General features: G+C 37.7%; 1 protein-coding gene across 1 annotated transcript in view; it reads left to right on the top strand.

Moving 5' to 3' along the window:
- Positions 1 to 17,431, top strand: part of LOC128017195 (ephrin-B3) — a 68,765-nt gene extending 51,334 nt beyond the window's left edge. Inside the window, exons 3-5 of the mRNA XM_052602455.1 lie at positions 7,088 to 7,180; positions 8,379 to 8,447; positions 13,251 to 17,431. Coding sequence (XP_052458415.1) covers positions 7,088 to 7,180; positions 8,379 to 8,447; positions 13,251 to 13,672 — 584 coding nt within the window. The 3' untranslated portion in view covers positions 13,673 to 17,431. The remainder of the gene's footprint in view (positions 1 to 7,087; positions 7,181 to 8,378; positions 8,448 to 13,250) is intronic.
- Positions 17,432 to 19,806: the final 2,375 nt, after the last annotated feature.

The following is a 19,806-nucleotide window of genomic DNA, read 5'->3' as shown; positions in this document are numbered from 1 at the left end:
GATATATCCAGATTCGTTTTGCAGTGCACAAGACATAGATCCACACGCATGCTCTCCACTCAAACGTCGTTGCCCACAGACATGACCCACTTAGGCTGGATGTCCTTCCTCCTTTCTAACCCACATCCTCACTGTCAGCCCGCCACTCTTCCAGGGTTACGAAAGATCTGTGCCTGAACGCCGATGACGTTCTTTCTGTAACCCCACATAACCTAGGAGTCCTGCGGAGATATCCCATCATGCCTTGTTCCACTCTTGTACTCCGCAATAGAGTGTTGCTTACTAGAATGCTGCTATCTGGAAAGGCCTGTTAGTAGCATATTCAATTAAAATAAATTAAATTCATGCATTTAGCAGACGCTTTTATCCAAAGCGACTTACAGTTGATTGAGGCTATCAATTTTTACCTATCATATAATTGCATGTAATTGTTTTATAATGCATTATGATATTCTTTATTCATTGAAGAAGAATTAATTATCCTATATGCAAGTCGGCAAATAATGCACATTGTAAAACAGTATATATTTGTATAAATACTTGAAATATATATTATATCTAAATATAATCTAAATTTAAAATCGAATTAATCAAAATATGTATATATATATTTGATTTCTATTTATTTAAAAGATGACAGGGAATATGATCACGTCTCAATGTGTGTGTCTGCACTTAACCACTGCATCATGGATTTTTTTTTTGCACCAAGCATATTCCATCAGCTTATTAAATTTAATCTGTTTTGTATTTTATGTAATATATTTAGAGGCTTTATAAGCCTTGATGGTGTTGATATTCAGTAGATCCCACAACTGATTTACTGTCCAGCAGATTTTACAGTCTGAACAGGATTAGAGCTGTCTGATCTCATTACATGAGCCACCAAATGCTTTATTTGCTTACACGCTTATTTATAGAGTTGTTTAAACTCAGAGCAACCTTATCTGAAGAAAAGGATGAGGGATTTTTCAGATCTGTCTCTCTTTCACTGTTACCTCTGCCCTCGTAAGCTGTTTTCTTCTCTTGGACACTTGCTCTGCTGGAGTTTTATTTGTGTTGTGTTTACTCATACAGGCTGATGGGCTGGCAGCTGGAGCAGTATTAGAGATGGAATGGTTAAGAGGTCAGACGGGCTAAACTCTCTCTAGTGGTTCACGAGCCTGCCTGGCAGGCCTCCAGTAACAGCCTTCTCTTAGTACTCAACCACTGGAGCCTTTAACCTCATATTCGCTCTGACACTCCAATATCCATTTACAGCATGGAAATGTATGCGCTGGCAGTGCGTGTGGTGTCATGCATGCTTTGGATTCAGCTTTGTGACTTTGTAACAGTGTGTTTTCATGTGTGTATATAAGAGGAAGTATATGTGCTCCTTGCGTGTCTGTGGTCGCGTCCCCCTGAAGAAGCTGGCAGCGCTGTGCCACCCCTGGGGCGAGAGAGGAATGACCGTAATCTGTCTGGATAGGTAGAAACGTGTATAACTGGCCACAAGTGAAAATGTCATTGATCGTATAGGAAAGATCATGCAGGGCTGTAGCTAATAGGGTCAAAGGTGCGAATGTCCGCATGTTAATTTTACGTCAGAATATGAGAAATATTGCAGGTTCGATACAAGTCAAGTCATTAATTCTTTCAATAGTATAGACCAGTTTGGAGTAGAAGTCACAGTTATGTCACTTGCAGCTGCACCATATATTGTGGTTGCAGAAAAACACTGGTAACAAGTGGAGGGAAATAAATGAAATCCATGGAATACAGACAATGAATTATTAGAAATGTCAGAATTGGAATGCAAAATCATATTTGTAGAAAACTGTCTCCAAATACACCATTTGAAGCTGAACACTAAACATTTAAATGGACAGACTATGGATGAAACCTGCTATGATTACCGTACTTTTAAAGCATATATTTGATTTAAACAATATATCTACATAATATTCACATATGCAGTTCATAGGGAACATAATGTATAAGGCCTACAGTTACAGCATGAACTATTATTTAAACCTAAAACATTTTACATAACATTAACCTATTTAAAGTTTTAAATAACTATTTTCGTTTTTTAAATTAATTTAAAAATGCAATTTACTCCAGCTTTCATTGTCACATGATCCTTCAAAAATAATGCTGATTTGCTGCTCACAATTTTTTTTTTTTGTTAAAATCAGTTGTGCTATTTAATATTTTTGTGGAAACTGATAAGTTACTCCACATTTCTATGATGAATAGAAAAAAAAGTCTACTGTTTCATTTGATAAATATTGAATATGTCCTTGTTGAATAAAAGTATTCATATCTTTCTTTAAAAAAAAAAAAAAATCTTACTGACCCCAAGTTATAAACAATAGTGTATAATGCTTTTAAAGTCCTCTAAAATAAAAAATAAAACACAATTGACACGTCAATTATTTTTTGTGGTACTTGTGCTTCAACTGCTGTCGATTAAGTTTAACATTTATTGAACCTGCAATATTACCTAAAAACACTTAATTCAGAAACTATGTGAAGTGTTTTTATTCGGTTTGATCCACGGTCTCCTGAGAGAAATACTGATAAACATAAAATCTTGTAATGCAGTTTAGGTGGGATCAGTAAATGTTTTATCTCCTTACATTTACAAAAAAAGGAGGCTCAGCTCAATATACAGTCAGGAGTTCCCAGAATTCCTAGCTACACCACTGTCTATATGTGTGAGGGGAGTAGATTATATACACTCTCATATGTCGTTTATGTTTTAAACATGTTTGCTTTTGACAACTGTATTCTAGTGTGACTGTGTGCATGTGATCATCTGGGACATTATGAGCTGCAGTTATGCATCATTGCCAAGATTGTCAGTGTGATATACTCAAACCTACCTCAAGAGTCTCCTTAATCTATCCTGCTCACACAAAGACGTACACACACACACACACACACACACATGATCTGAAGTTAGCCTGTAAGCTTTCAAATGTGCTTTTTTATCTTAAACTCACACAGGGCCCATTATAATGACAGTGCGGTCTTGTCTTACACATCAGGGTGAATGTTGTACAGCACACACTGACTCTGTCCTCCATTCTTGTGCCTCTTCTGTGGATGTCAGAAACTGACCAATCAGAACACAGACCGCTCTGCTCCGGAAACATTAAGAGAAGTGCCATAAAAATCTGCATTTGTTTCGAAATCAGCAGCCATTTCCCTTCATAAATTGTTATTGTTTCGGTTGATAATGGCTTATACCTCGTAAGAACTTGGTGCCGTTTCTCCTGCTTATAAAGTTAATGGAAATCATTATGATTTCATGTCATGTCATGTCTTACGTGGCATTTGTGTGTGTGTGTGTGTGTGTGTGTGAATTCTTCCATCCTTCTCTCTTTTTAGCTGTCAGCACTCTTTTAATTGCTTATGAAGGCTTCGTTAATGGTTTAAATCAACCGTACGAATGTGTTGCTGCTGATTTATTGAGTCTTATTTGGTTTCAGGAAATATGAAGTGTGAGCCAAAGGAGGGAATATTTGGCTGAGGACAGCAGTGCAAATCTCTCCTGGTTCAGTATTGTGCTGAAGAAAAAAAAACATCGTATTTCACACTCTCACACTAACTTTATGTTTTGCAGCTCAATAATTGATGTGTTTTGAGATCTGGGCACTTTGAATGGAATATTGTGGGTTATTTACTGCTCATTGTCTATGAAGAGCATGTGTGGAATGCTGCCGATTACATAGAACATTAATTTTGACCTGTTCCTCGGTCTGTAACAAAGAGAAAACATGCTTTTAGTCTGTTTATATATGCATTTTGAGTGGAAGCGAAATGGGCCAGAGGGAATGAAAACAGAAACCTGAAGCTGGAATTTTCTGAAAAGGATCGTTTCTCTAAACATGCAAACTGAGAATGAATTACTGTCACTGATGTTACTCTAAACACTGTGGATTTGCTCCAGTTTACAAATAAAATCTTTATGTATTCCACACACACAGAACTATGGATTCAGAAGACATATCCATCTATTATGCTGATATGGTAGTTTTTGTCATTTTTTGAGTTTGACAGCCACTGGTCACCATTCACGTTCACTATATGGACTCTTGATTACCAAAATACACGTTCAAATATATATATATATATATATATATATATATATATATATATATATATATATATATATATATATATATGAAAATTGTTGTCTGTGGTAATCGACAGGTTAGAAATATCCCACAATATTTCAATATTCGTGACTATTTTTAATCTGTAAATATATAGAAAATATATCTAACACGCATGCTACACAATTACATTTAATATGCACCCCCCCCACACACACACACACACATTATCTCACTGTCTGTAATTCTCATAAACACACTCACACACAATAATAGCCGTTGGATAACACCCACACATAACACACACGTCTGACTGACTTGCGCTTTATCACCATCATTAGTGTGACAAGAGGCATCCCAGAACCCTTTACATAAACACATGCGTGGGAGATGCGCGCACACACACACACAACCTCCTCGACTTCATTTGTTTGTTGTTTTCACTCTTCTTTCCTTTACACCTCATTCTTTTTATCAGTTCTTTTCTCTTGAATCTTTGTGACATGCAGTAGGTTCTGTCTTTATGAAAGTTTGTATTCCTATCCCGGAGAAATAAAACACTGAGGTGAATAACATGCACATCGTGATTAAGAACAAATGACTGCTATGTTTCTTCAGCCTTTCGTCTCTTTCTGTTCCTGTTACATGGGACTTGGAGAATGGTGTTCCTCTGCCACTCCATCCTCCATTTCTCTTCATCCCGCCATCAGTGCTGATCATTGTCTAAATTACTCATCCTGTCCTTCTTTTATTCTTTCTATCTCTTCCTCTCTAGTTCTTGTGTTCCCATTAGTCTCTCATCCAATTTTTACCGCTTTATCTCTCTCTTCCTCTGTTTGTCTCTCTGCCTCCCATTTATCTTTAAAGGAGAGTCGCTACTTTGCTACTTAAAATAAACTCTATTGTTCTTGCTTGTCTTTTGTTTTATTTTTCTGCCCCAAGACCTTTCAACATTTCGGATTATAGGGAAGAGCCACATCTATACGTGTCATCAGACTCCCTCCCTCTCTCTCTTTCCACTCTTCCTTACACATTTTTTTTCTGTCGTCTGCTCACACATTGGGTCTTTCCATCACCTCCTATCGTCTCTCTTCTCAATCACATCAGTAACAGCTTGTCAGAGACCATCAGTGTCCCCTCTCTCCATGTCTCTCTTTTCTTTCCATCTCACAAAATGGCTAAGAATATCTCAATTTTAGGGTGAAAACTTTACAGTTAACCTTGACTTTCCTGCTCTTCCCTGTATCCTTCACTATCTGTCTGTCTGTGTGTCTGTCTTTTTATGCCCCTGTCTGAACACACTGTGCAGTCCTTCAGTGAGGCTGACAGCATGAGTGAGGGAGAGATGAAGGTGTGAAGGTCTCTTTTTTTTCACACCCTCCATGGGTCATCGGTGGGAATGTTAGTCTGCTGCCCAGGGGTATTTTTTTCTGAAATGGACAAAACGTTTAAAAAGTCCATGTGAGACTGACAGTGAGTGATAGATTTTAAATAAATGAAGGAATCAGAATCTAGAGGCTTTGAAAGACTGGATAACATAGTACACAAGTGAGGGGCAGAGGTTTGTTTGTCCTCCATTTCAGTTCTTTCTCTCTCTCTCTCTCTCTCTCTCTCTCTCTCTCTCTCTCTCCATTCTCAGTAAATAAAATCTAGCACTCTCACTTACCTCAGATCATTATTTCTCTCTCTTTCTTTCTGTCTCTCTCTCTCTCTCATTTAAGACGGCCAGACCTTATTACCAAGGACAAGCTGTCCTGTCTTTGGCCCGTGTGTCTGGCCCACATGTAACCAGCCGTCGGCCTCGACCCACATGCATCTCACATGACGTCCACCTGCAGCCCACTTCATATCAGGAGCGCCCATCGCTGGCCCACTTAGGTCCATGAAACTCACCAATATAATTATCAATATCCTTGTTTTGGAGGAGTCCTGGATTAAGCAAGTTTGTGTGTGTGTGTGTGTGAGTGTGAGTGTGAGTGTGAGTGTGTGTGTGTGAGTGTGAGTGTGAGTGAGTGAGTGAGTGATGCAGTTTGAAGCGATTTAGGATGTTAAATGACCTCCTCTGGGACCGGAAATTAGGCCTCGTTAGAGCTGCACCATGATGCAGAGTGACATTTGTGTGTGTTAATCCACATTAGATCAAATATCTGTGCAGGCTGACTGTGTGCCAGTAGGAACTATTATTGCTACAGTATCAGATCTGTCTGTGAGTCTGCTTGTGACACCATTTTATATATTAAAAAAAAAATAGCAGTATGAATGCTGTTCACATATAAAAGTACAGAGAGACCGTATCCCACAATGCAATGCTCTTAACTTGACCTTTTATGTTGATAGTGACACATCTGTCTTGACTCATTATTTGATTAGGCTGCCAAAAGTATAGATATTTTTACACAGATTTGGATTAAGAATAACATTTTGAATTCAAAATTAAAGGAAAAATAAAACCCATTATTATCCAAAGTATCAGCAGCTTGACACTTGCTAAATTAAGTTTTAGAATTTTCAGTATAAAACATTGAATTGAAGATATAGAATAACGTAGTTCATATTGTTTCACATAATTGTTTTCAATAGTAGGCAGTGTTCATCTGTTTCAGTCTTCCGTTTTCGTGACTTTTTCTGATCTGCATATTCCGTGCATGTGCTAAGTATGATTGTCTTGAAAATAAGAAAAAATTACATGAGAAGCTACACTGCATAAGATATCAAGACTTTTTCATGTTAAAAATTTAAACATGAAAAAAAATCTCCCAGTGCAGTAAAACAAATTTACACTTGCTTTAAAAATACCAGAATAGGTACACTTACATTCCAAATAGAATATATGAAGACAAAGCTTAATATGTTATGCATTTCAAGTGTATTTATCTTTTTTTCTACTTGAAAACAAGTCATAAAACCTTTAATTAAACTGGTTAAGAAATCATTCTTTTACATTGCTGCATGTATGATATGAAATCTCTTCTTTTCTCTTACAGCTACATCAGATGGGACGCGTCAGGGGCTGGAGAGCATGAGAGGAGGAGTTTGTGCTACACAGGGCATGAAGGTGGTGCTGAAAGTGGGACAGAGTGAGTAACACACCGGCACACACACTCTTGGGAGCATATCGGCAGACAAATCCAGAGGGTTGCTCACCTGAAACAGTTACGGATGCTGCATTTGCAGAAACATAGGCTCAGTAAAGTGTTTCTCTCTGTGCCACACATGACCACGCTCGTGACCAATAGCTTTTGTTTACATGCAAACACAATCTCTGTCAGGCCTTTGTTAGTTTTCATTATTAAACTCAGGAGAACAGCGGTAAGTGAATCCCAAACAGACTGTGGACACAAGTCCCTGAGCCGTAACAGTACACCCCTCGTGACTGTTGTGTGTTTGGAGTTATTTATCAGTCATGCTTATCACTATGCACTGTTGAATAAGAGAGGATTAACACAGCAAAAAAGACTAGGAAACATTTTGTATTTATTTACCTGGATGTTTTTATTTTCAGTCTCCATCTTTGGCTTTGAATTAGATTTTTTTTTTTCTTCACAACATTTATTGACTTTTCTTAAAAATCCCTTTTGGTCTCCCTCACTGTAGTTGTTATCTGCTTCGTGGCTGAAAGGTCATGTCTGTTTTGTTTGTCATCTAAATAAAGGCCGATTCAGTTGGAGATATCTGATATGTGCCCACACGCACACATAGACTGTCATGGCATTTTGACAAGTGTGACAGCTCACCCTAAGCTCAGAGATGACTGTGTTTGTGTGTGTGTGTGTGATTGTGAAATGTCTATTTGCTGTCTAAAGTGTTTGATCCCTCAGCGGTAGCCCCTATGAAATAACATAATGGTGTGAAACATCTTAAAGGAACCATATTCTACACTTTTTTTTGCTTTATTCTGTTCCTTAAAGTTGCAATTATATATGTATGATTTGATATATCCACTACTGGTAAAAATTTTGGAATAATAAAACAAGGTCTTGTATGCTCACCCAGGCTGCATTTATTTGATTAAAGGGTTTTAAAATTCGCTTTTTAATTACTGTTAAAAAGTAAAAACAGTAATATTGTGAAAAAATTTTTACAATTGAAAATAACTATTTTCTGACTTGATATATTTTCAAATGCAATTTATCTTTTGATTGCAAAGTTGCATTTAAATCACAGTTCATCACTTACATGGTTGTGATACAGTAGCATATTTGTTTTTGTTATGCTGTGTGCACGTTGACTGAACCATTAAAATTACTAAACGGTTTCTCAATCATGTATCTGTAGGTCCATATGGTCTGCCAGCCAAATCTCCCAAACCTGACCCTGCGGACCGTATCAACAACCCAAATCCAGGTAAACACAGCTGCCTTTGGTATCAAGAGGACATGGCTCATACCAAACAGACACAACATTAATAAAAGAACAGAACTAACTAAAGGAACAAGGGAAAGAAGCGACAGATGGATGGAGAGAAACAGGCGTCTTGGCACTCGGGTTCTTTTTTGATATATTCACCCCTTTTGTTTGTTCTCTCCTCCTCACATCCCCTCATTTTCCCCTCTTTTCCTCCGTTCAGTGTCTTCTACAGAGGCCCTGGAGCCGTGAACTGGAAGCAGAATGCGGTGGGGGTAATGGCCGCATGGGGAAAGATAAAGCATGAGAGGAGGAGAGAGCTGTTGTTTTGGAGACTTATTCATGCCATTAGTTTAGCTGCTTGGGTTTAGTTGGTCCTGAAAGGAAGAAAGACACAGAAAATGGGAAGGAAAGGGGGATGATTAGTGTGGGAGGATAGAATGAGTAAATTACTCACTTTGTTTGCACGGGTTTGACATTTGGGAGTGCAAGACTGGTGCCTTGTGTCCTATTCTGTTTTTATTCTTTGACATAAAGACAAAAAATATCTATCTATCTATCTATCTATCTATCTATCTATCTATCTATCTATCTATCTATCTATCTATCTATCTATCTATCTATCTATCTATCTATCTATCTATCTATCTATCTGTCTGTCTGTCTGTCTGTCTGTCTGCCTATCTCTGTTTGTCTTTCTGTCTGTCTATCTGAGTGTATGTCTGTCTTTCTATCTATCTGAGTGTCTGTCTGTCTATCTATCTGAGTGTCTGTCTGTCTATCTGAGTGTATGTCTGTCTGTCTATCTGAGTGTATGTCTGTCTGTCTATCTGAGTGTCTGTCTGTCTATCTATCTGAGTGTCTGTCTGTCTATCTATCTGAGTGTCTGTCTGTCTGTCTATCTGAGTATCTGTATGTCTGTTTGTCTGTCTATCTATCTGAGTGTCTGTCTGTCTGTCTATCTGAGTGTTTGTCTGTCTTTCTATCTATCTGAGTGTCTGTCAGTCTGTTTGTCTGTCTGTCTATTTATCTGAGTATCTGTATGTATGTCTGTCTGTCTGTCTGTCTATCTGAGTATCTGTATGTCTGTCTGTCTGTCTGTCTATCTATCTGAGTGTCTGTCTGTCTTTCTATCTATCTGAGTGTCTGTCTGTCTGTCTGTCTATCTGATTGTCTTTCTGTCTGTCTATCTATGTGAGTGTCTGTCAGTCTGTATGTCCGTCTATCTATCTGAGTATCTGTATGTCTGAGCGTCTGTCTGCCTGGGTCTCTTTCTGTCTGTCTATCTATGTGAGTGTCTGTAAGTCCGTCTGTCTATCTGAGTTTCTTTTTGTCTGTCTGTCTGTCTATTTATGTGAGCGTCTGTCAGTGTCTTTCTGTCTATCTGTCTATCTATCTGAGTGTATGTCTGTCTTTCTATCTATCTGAGTGCCTGTCTGTCTGTCAGTCTATCTGTCTGAGTGTCTTTCTGTCTATCTATCTGAGTGTATGTCTGTCTTTCTATCTATCTGAGTGCCTGTCTGTCTGTCTGTCTGTCTGAGTGTCTTTCTGTCTTTCAGTCTGTCTATCTATCTGAGTGTCTTTTTGTCTGTCTGTCTTTGTGAGTGTATTTCTGTCTGTCTGTTTATTTATGTGAGTGTCTGTCTGTCTATCTATCTAACTGGCTGTCATCAGTTGGAGTGGTGAAGGGTGTAGGTGGGTTTGGGAGGGCTGCAGGTCATTATGAGCACAATAACACGGACAGTCATAGAGACACGGAGCGAAGGAGGAGGTGGAGGAAAGGAGTGAGGGACAGCGAGAGAATTGAGGAAGGAAAACGAGAGGAATTGTGTCAAGAATAATGATAGGCCAATTGAGAGTGCCTTCAGTCAGATCCCTGTATTTCTGACTGTTCTCATGCTCGGCAGGGGCTCTCAATGTCTCCTGTTGAGATCAACACTACACACACATATACACACGCTGAAACATCAGCTATGTCGGCTAAGTAGGCACAATGGTCATTTGTTCCATGTCTTGTATTTAATGTGTGTGTGTAATCAAATCTGTTGTATTTTTCCAATCTGTGTTTCCCATTGCCAGAGCTATAGTTTGCCTTTTTAAAGGAATGGTTCACCCAAAATCACCCAACAGTTTTTTTTAATTTTTTTTGATAAATCTTCAAACTGGCCATTTACATAGACCAGAAGTATACAGTGACTATGGGCTGTCAAAAAGTATCATAAAAATTGTCCATAAAACTGTCATATTTCAATTCTTCTGAAGCCATACAGAAGGTTTGTGTGAACACCAAATTTTAAGTTTGATTCAGTTCAATTTACATTAATTTGTAAAGCACTTTTCACAACATATATTGTGCTTTACAGAAAATGTTTCAAATGCTACAATCAAGGAGCCAGAAGTGACCGTATCAAGTTGTTGTTATTTGAAAATTAATTTAAGTTGCCATTTCAAGCTAATTTGATTTCACCAAACACCCTTGGTTTTACATACTGCACAACCAAACATGATGGGGGACAGAGAGCAAGATTTACATTATAAAACTAATTCAAATAACAGTCTGTTGCTCACTCGAAGCTATCATATTGCTTTAGAAGTCTTTAAATATACACACAATCATATGGACTACTTTCATGTGTCAAAAGAGCCCAATCAAGCCACAGTGTTTAGATTGGCTTGCATTTCCAATGCAAAATGCCTCCCACACACCATAATCCCGTTATGTAAAGATAAATGACTAATATAGCTTCATAGATCCCACATCTATTAAAATGCACTCTCAGCTGTTGTTCATAGAAGAGGCTAAATACACGATTCCTGTGTTTAAAGCTGCAGCACATAAACCACAGCTCATGTTGCTATGTGTTAAAAAAAGTTATTTATTATGTTTATTTTAATGCAGCGGAGAATGTTTAGAGCTGCTGCTCCCTGGGGCATCCTCTGAGTGTTTAACAGCTTTTATGGTAAAAAAAAATAAAATTATATATACATAAACAATTTCCATTAGCAAAAAAACATTGCTATATTAAGAATAATTCATGGTGTGGCCTTAACTGCAAGCGCTGTAAAGGCCAAATTTCACAAAGAGAGCAAATATCCAGCATGGTTGGATATTCACTCAAGAGACTTTGAGTTAAAAAAACGAGTCCTTGTTTGAAACTATTCATATTGGAGATTACACTTTGCCAGATTATGGAAGGTTTTTCCAATTTACTGTCATTGTTAAAAGACCTTTTGTCTGAGATTTGTCACTGAACCATTATTTCATGTGAACAGGTCTTAATGCTGTGTCCAAATACTCATCCCCTCATCTTTATTTTTCAACTCAACGGTCTGATGATTGCAGTTCACATCTCCATTGCCAGACCACTGGCTGACCACAGGTTTACAGTGCGTGTTTTACGCTCGTGCCAAAGCATGCATGTTTGCGCAAACCCAATCCACCTTGACTCATTGTGATGTGAATCACTGGTCAATGAGTTCAGAGAAAACTCCAGTACTTTACAACATCCTCCAAATTTTATTCATATTTCTGACAGTTTGAGTGAACACAGAGGACTCTAATTGGTTCGGTCTGATCTGTTAAGGACACGAACAAGCCAATCAAAGGGTTAGATGACTGACCCGTTTAATTTGTTCCATTTGATTGGTTAAAGTCATTAACTAGCCCATCAGATGATGAGGTAGACAGAGGAAGGCGATGCTAGAGGGCAGGATGTGGGAGCGCTAATGAACCCACTACATCAGACTAATACTCATGTCAGTGTCAGAGGGCACTTCTCTGAGTCTGCAATCCAATACAGGAACAAGTTAAAGGTGGTCATCTCACTAATGGGTGTCATCACCACATGCAATCCAGAAAAGTTTCCCCAACAAAAAGCAATGAACTTTAGAAAACTGTTTAGCCAAGGGACATCAATTTAGGGGAGCTATGCAAACTAATCTAATGTCAAAGTTTGTTCAAAGAAGCAATAGCAGTATATGTGACACACTCTATCATTTTGGCAGATGTGAGCTGCTTGTGGAGAAATGTGATTAAAAGCTTATTTATTTTTATTTTTGATGAATTTGAAGCTTTCACAGCATTCATATTATAAATTATAAATACAAACAATAAATTTTGTTTTGTCACTTTTTAAAATGGTGTGACAGATTGCTGCATTGCTGAAAGTCATTCAATATCCATAGCTTATTTTATGTATATATATATATATATATATATATATATATATATATATATATATATATATATATATATATATATATATGTGTGTGTGTGTGTGTGTATATGTATGTATGTATGTATATGTGTGTGTATGTATGTATGTATGTATGTATGTATGTGTATATATATATATATATATATATATATATATATATATATATATATATATATATATATATATATATATATATATGTGTGTGTGTGTGTGTGTGTGTGTGTGTGTGTGTGTGTGTGTGTGTGTGTATATAATCAAAAATACAATATTGGGAAATACTATTATAATCATCATATTAAAAATCATACTTACCCCAGACATTTAATTGGTAGTGTACAATGTTATAATAAATCACCTAAACTCCTAAACAAAGTCCGAAAAAGAGGTCGTTGTCTGAACAAGTATTATTAATGATGTTGAAATAATAATTTTATTCTTACATACTTCATTATTTTATATAACTTTCTTGAAATCTTGAAATAAATATATTTGGGTGAAAATGACTCAAAATGATGGAGCAGGTCCCATATATATAGAGTGTCTTTATATGTCTGTTGAACTGATCAAATGTTTCTCTGTTTTGCAGGTGCTGGAAACAAAACGCATCCCAGAATTCCCCCTAGAAGTCCTGGTGGAGAAAACGGCCCTCTCCCCCCCTCCAACATCGCAGTTATCGCAGGTGCAGCAGGCGGTTCAGCTTTCCTGCTGCTTGTAACTGCCGTGATCTGCGTAGTGTGCTACCGACGACGACACGCCAAGCATTCCGAATCACACCACCCTCCCCTCTCCCTCTCCTCCCTGACCTCGCCTAAACGGGGCTGCGTCGGGGGCGTAGGAGGCGGCAACAACAATGGCTCGGAGCCTAGCGACATCATCATCCCGCTGCGGACTTCTGACTCCGCCTACTGCCCACACTATGAGAAAGTGAGCGGGGATTACGGCCATCCGGTCTACATCGTACAGGAAATGCCCCCTCAGAGTCCCGCCAATATCTACTATAAAGTATGAGAAACCGGAGACAACCTTACCGACAACATCTGCTAAGACCACACCCACCTTAATAAACAACGACCTAAATCCCGCCCCCACAGTCTGCACCCCTATAGATCAGATCCTTTTACCTTCACACGCATTTCTCCGACACACTGTCCGCCCGTGGTCGAGTGTGTCTGTGTGTGTGTGTTACAATTCTTCGCAAACTCTCCCCAACTTCGGCCTTTTGTTGGAGAGAGAATGTCCTGATGTGAGGGCCTCCCTCTCTCTGACGTCCCACATGGGGGAAAAATTCTTAAAGCTAGAGAAGACTCCTGGAGTGATTCAGCCAAGTGAAAACTCCTTTTTTTGGGGCGCTTTATGGAGCACAAGCATCAAAACTTTTTCTGATGTACTTCCAAAAACTGAGACTATAAACACAGAAAAAGAAAACTCAACCAGTCCAAACCTACAAAGACAACTTTGACTTTGAATGCTACATTTACTCACAAATAGCAGTCTAGTTTGTGTTAAACTCCTTCGAAAGGGGGAGGGGCCATTGATTCAGCCAGTAGTCACACAGGGCTGCAGTCATGTGATCTAGGACCCATGTGTTTGATTGGTGGAGTTGTAGTGGCGTGGAGAATCTTGTATATTTTAATAACGTGTGTATTTTGTGAGTGTGTAGGATAAATATTCCGGCACTGCTGTTGCACATGTTGCGACTATCGCGAGTGTTTTTGTGCGTGAATGAGTGTGTGTTTGAGTAAACGTGTTAGCGTGAGCATGGGCGCGTGTGTTTGTTAGACTGTTTTAAAACCAAAATACAAAAATATGAGCGAACATCACAAAAGGTTTTTTATCGCTTTCAACACAATAGATTATAATTATATATGAATACTCAGTAAAATAATTTTTAGATTTCCTTTTTATGTAATGTAACCGTTTGCTAGGCCTAATTTTTCCCCCCTGTTTTTTATGACATGCTGACCTTGTTTCTCTCCATTTTTGAGTTGTAAATTAATTTAATGCTTTCATTCTGTTGCAGAAACGGAGTTTGTCTGGTTCCCCCTCATTTTCCTCTTTCCCAGGAGGAAAAATGTCATTCCTACACATATATTTTTATAACTCCTTGTACTCTGATGTAGTTTTGAAGTTAGACCTCGTTTGTGAATGTGTTGAGGTAGAACAATCCGAGAAGGTTTTTTTTATTATTATTTTTAAAGACGCTGGGAAAAAAAGGGGGAAAAAACAGAAAGGAGGGAAGAATAGGATGAGGGTGAAATAAAAAAAATGCAAACACCGCCTGTCGTGAAAGCAAACGCACGAGCAAGGAAACTTCTAGTAAAACTGTGAAACTATGGAAGAATCACACAGTAAAAGAAAAAAAATAGGGGAGAGGGAGGTGGGGGGAGAAAAGTAAAGTCAAAAGCTGATTGAAGGAGAAGAGAGACAGAGTGAGAGAGAGGGATGGAAAGGTTTTTAATAAACTCGTCTGAAGCTGTGGAAGACGCAGATTTGGGCCCAATGGTCTTCTGAGGTACAAAGAGACAGATGAGGGGAAGAAAGAAACTCATTCTCTCAGATGGACAACAGGATAGATGGACACAGAATTACTTTTTTCCAGACACACAGTGCTCTTTTTTGTTCACATGAAGTGAAGTGGAAATATTTCTAGACTCATTTCAAATTCTTGAGTATGGGACACATCTCAATTAAGTAGACATGTTCACACACACACACACACACATGGAGAACGACTTGATGGCCATGGCACAAAGAAAATCTCTTTTGGAGATTTTCATCACACACACACATGAACAGCTCCAAAACACAATCAAAAGCCATTCTGATTGGGCATATATGCTGTTTACCTCAACAAATGCCATGATTAGCGTTGTTCTTTCACATTCTCTCTCTCTCTCTCTCTCTCTCTCCCTCTATCTATCTCTTTCTCTCTTACACACACACTCACACATACACACATTCAATCATGCAGCCTTGTAACTAGCTTTGTGTGTGTGTCTCTCTTTTAGTGCCAATGAAAATCTCTCTTTTCTGCCTGAAGTATACTCTACGCAAGTATGTGAGCGTAAACGCTTGTGTTAGAACAGTTGCATTCTCAGGACATATTAACATAAACTTAAATCTTGTATGGTCAGTTTTCTCTGACATGGCGGATCAACAGTTTGGGAAAGAATCTTAGAAAGCTAGTTAGCTGCTGTTAGTCAATGGCTGAATTTGGAGTAGGATACTACTCTTAAAATGTCTGTCATATAGTATGTACTATTTCTAACTTATGCTGTTTTGAAACGTTAGCTAAAGCACCCGGCATACTAATAAACTAGTATACTATTACGAATACAGCCTTTGACTAGCTTTAGCTAATTAGCAGAGGAAAATGAGCTAAATGGCAGAAATAGTAAGTACAGAGCTCCATACATGAGGGTGGGGTGGTGGGGAGGTCCGGACAAATTAATCACAAATCAATAAATCATAGGATTTCTTCATCTGTGATCAGTTTTTCCCCTCCACATATAATGTGCAGGACGCCATAACAAAAGTAGTAAGCTAGTATAGTATTCCAAAAAAAGCTAAACTTAGAAGGTCACATCGTTCTTGCACTTGCAATGTGTTGACCAAACATTAGCGTCCACATACTTGCAAAGCATATGGTTCTGGCCTTGTTTCACTGCAATTGTCACAGTGTGTTTTGTATGTGTGTAAAAGAATGGTATCGCTAAGAAATACACTGCATACATGCACATAATAACAAGATATTCATACCAAAATATGTTGGTGGTTTTATTTTGCAGATGTGATTTGAGACTGACGTTGGGACTTGAACAATCTGTTACTGTTTTCAATCTGCCTAGAAAGCTTCAACATTTGTCTCTCAAAAGCATTTCGTTTTGTGTCACTCCGGTGCATCAAGACTGTGAGAAAAAAGAAACACGACATTGTTTTCATGTCACGTTGATGTTTTCTTCTTACACGCCAATTTGGATTTTGTTACTTCAATATCAAGTTGCCTAAAATGTGGAGGTGTTACGTTTGTTCGGCGCTATTGTATTCGTGGGCTGTTTCATATATATATATTTAAGCGTTCGATTTCTGTTCAAATTCTGTTGCATTTACTAAATCAATCAGTGTAAGCCATGTCTCTGACCCTGTGCACATGGACTTGGATACGTTTGTGTGTATGTGTGTGCGTGCAGGTGTGCGTATGTCCGAAACACACGTGGACATCGTTCAAAGATGGACGGACTGATGCAGAGGGTGTGCTGTTGCGTTCGGATCACAGAGGACACACGAGGAGACACAAACTCTCTCTGCTCACCATCCTTGCTTTTTTAGGTCTCGTTTGTCGATCATCTGACCTCAGAAATGTCCATATTCTATCTTTCACATCGAGCAGTTCTTTGTGCACTTGCTTTCACCACAAACGCTGGGACCAGTATTCTGTACGCAGACACAAGCGGGGACGAAACAACAAAGTGTGTTTTTTTTTTTTTTTAGAGAACGCTTCGGTTGTGTGTACGTGTTTCTCTGTGCCAATAGCCAGCGGGTGGCGGCCACTTTAAAGACCTCCATTCCTCTCCAGTGATGTGTTCAGACGTTTGTAAACCACCATGTTTGTGTGTGCTGTTTTCTTTTCCGTGTCCATCCCTCCATCTCCCATCCTCACGACCCCTCTCGTTTTCCCTCCTGCCAACATGCCTTTAAAAGGGTTAAACAACTAATACATTCCTTTGAAGAAATGTTGATTAAAACACACACACACACAAAAAAAAACTTGTGCTACAGTGCATTCTTGGATTTTCTTTACTTTGTGTGTATTCATTTTTCAAATGCATTGAGTTGTGTGGCCTTCCACTGAACGTGCAACTGAATGACAGAGAGATACCATGTTCTTATTTTTCTTTCCACTCTACCATAAATCTCTTCTTCCTGGTATTTCATCTTCTCTAAAGTAAACACTGGCTTTTACAGTCATCATCTATTGCCTGTTAAGAAATGAATGTGTTCTCTAAGTGCACAGGAATACCTTTAGTCGTATTAGTTGTTCAAGACTGTATCTTACTTTCTCTTTTATTGTTTTCCTTTAGATCTGTCTGTATGTTTTCCATAATGTCATTCAGTTGCCAGAGCAACCATTGCCTTCTGGCAACAATTTCATTTTTATGAAAACTTGCGAAATCTGGTACTGATTGTCCCTGTGAGGTTTCCACACAGTTACAGGTGATGCAGAGGGGACGGCTGTATTATTGGCATGGGAACGCTTATGTCATTCAACAATCCTTTCGTTGGTTTAACGTGATTTAAGTGTGAAGGAGAAGGTTCTGGAACACAAGGGAGACAAACAAAAACACTTAAAAATGTCCTTATAGGCTTCTCTGGTAATCTTTGTCACGTAATATTTATTTCTAAAATGTGCTTGTACAACTTTAATGACCTAGAGGAGCATTTTGTTGCCCAAGGTTTGCTCAGAGAATTTCTCAGCTGTGTCTCAGATTTTTCTCCTACAGTTTCCTCGTTTAAAAATGAAACCTCAGCAAATTTAGACAATTATTGTTGAGGTACAATCAATAGAGAGATATAATTCATGTGGATTGCATAGATAATTAGGTTTTTGCAAGAATTTAGTGATATAATTAGTGATAAAATGAATGTGGATTGCGAAAATTAGGTTTTGAAAGAATGTAATAAGACATGTTAGAGCTCATAAAATCTAAAGCAAAATAATCTCCATTTAAAATCATTGCTGTCTCTGAGAGTGATTACCTTTTTTCCCCAGTTGAACTCATAGGACCTTAATTAATTATGACTAACTTCAAAATGAGAAACAAATACATCCAATCTGCATTCAAAAAGAAATTAAAAAGTCATAAAACCCTTTTTAGGTACCCTAGAATTTTAAATAGGTCCTTAATGTTAACCTTTTGTTAAAAAGTATTGGATTTTATCACATCTTCACATTATTTGGAATATATATATATATATATATATATATATATATATATATATATATATATATATATATATATATATAGTGATAAAAATGTGCGTGTTAAATTTTGATAATATAAATATGATATATTTAGTTAGAAAAAAATAGACATTTTATTAGTTTAATGTGTTAACATAATCATGAACCTGTGGCCTGCAGTTTGAAATCTCACCAAGATACACTTTTCATACGTAATACATTTGTATTTTATATTCCATATATTTCATCAGCCTTGCACATAAATCAACTTTGGTATATTTCCTTTCAAATTATAATTCATTATTCGGTGGGCGTGGCCGTTAAATAAACACAGCACAGTAAATTGAAAGGAGGCAGAGGCAGCCCTTGAATTATAAATTTTCCTAATCCTGGTCGGGAAGCTATATATATATATATATATATATATATATATATATATATATATATATATATATATATATAGAAATGCATATCAGACCCGATCAGACAGCCAATTGATATAAGGGAAAAGCCCTTGGCTCTGCCTCGCCACTCACATGAAAACAAGTCTAAACTGGATCTATAATATTTCGCATCACGCATAGTCACAAAAACATAAAAAACAACTTTCACATTAAGAGCGAAAGTGCTCTTAATATTCATCCGCATCTACAAATAAACAAATGCTTTTTTCTGCAACGTCATGTCAACTTCCGGGCGCGTCTCACACAGCTGTCACTCACTTCGAAAAACAAGGATTTGGCTTCTCAACGACATCATTACCCCATTAATGTGAGTAGAGTATTGTGGCGTGAGATAAATGCTATGTTTCATACCAAATACCATCATGACCAATGTCTCAGTTATGAATAACGTTACTAATATCGATTCATAACTAAGTATTTTAAACATAATAGTTAATAGCTAATATAATGAACTAAATTAATGTATGTGTTGGTGTGTATATAATAATTATTTGTAAAAAAAAATATATTATTTACATATATTTACCACAATATATGCATTAAGTCTTTTTAATATACCATGAAAAGACACATTCTGCTGTTTTCCTGACAACAGCTTTGCTTTTCTGTGAAGTAGAGGAGCACAGTTTCTATTGTGTTATTAAAAAAGAAAGAAAAAAAACTCAAACTTGGCCTAGAGTGAAATCAATTAGGAGATAATCCTCTATAATCAGATT

This window comes from Carassius gibelio, chromosome A7 (assembly GCF_023724105.1).
Source record: "Carassius gibelio isolate Cgi1373 ecotype wild population from Czech Republic chromosome A7, carGib1.2-hapl.c, whole genome shotgun sequence".
Taxonomy (NCBI): domain Eukaryota; kingdom Metazoa; phylum Chordata; class Actinopteri; order Cypriniformes; family Cyprinidae; genus Carassius; species Carassius gibelio.
This window is presented reverse-complemented; position numbering and strand designations above follow the sequence as displayed.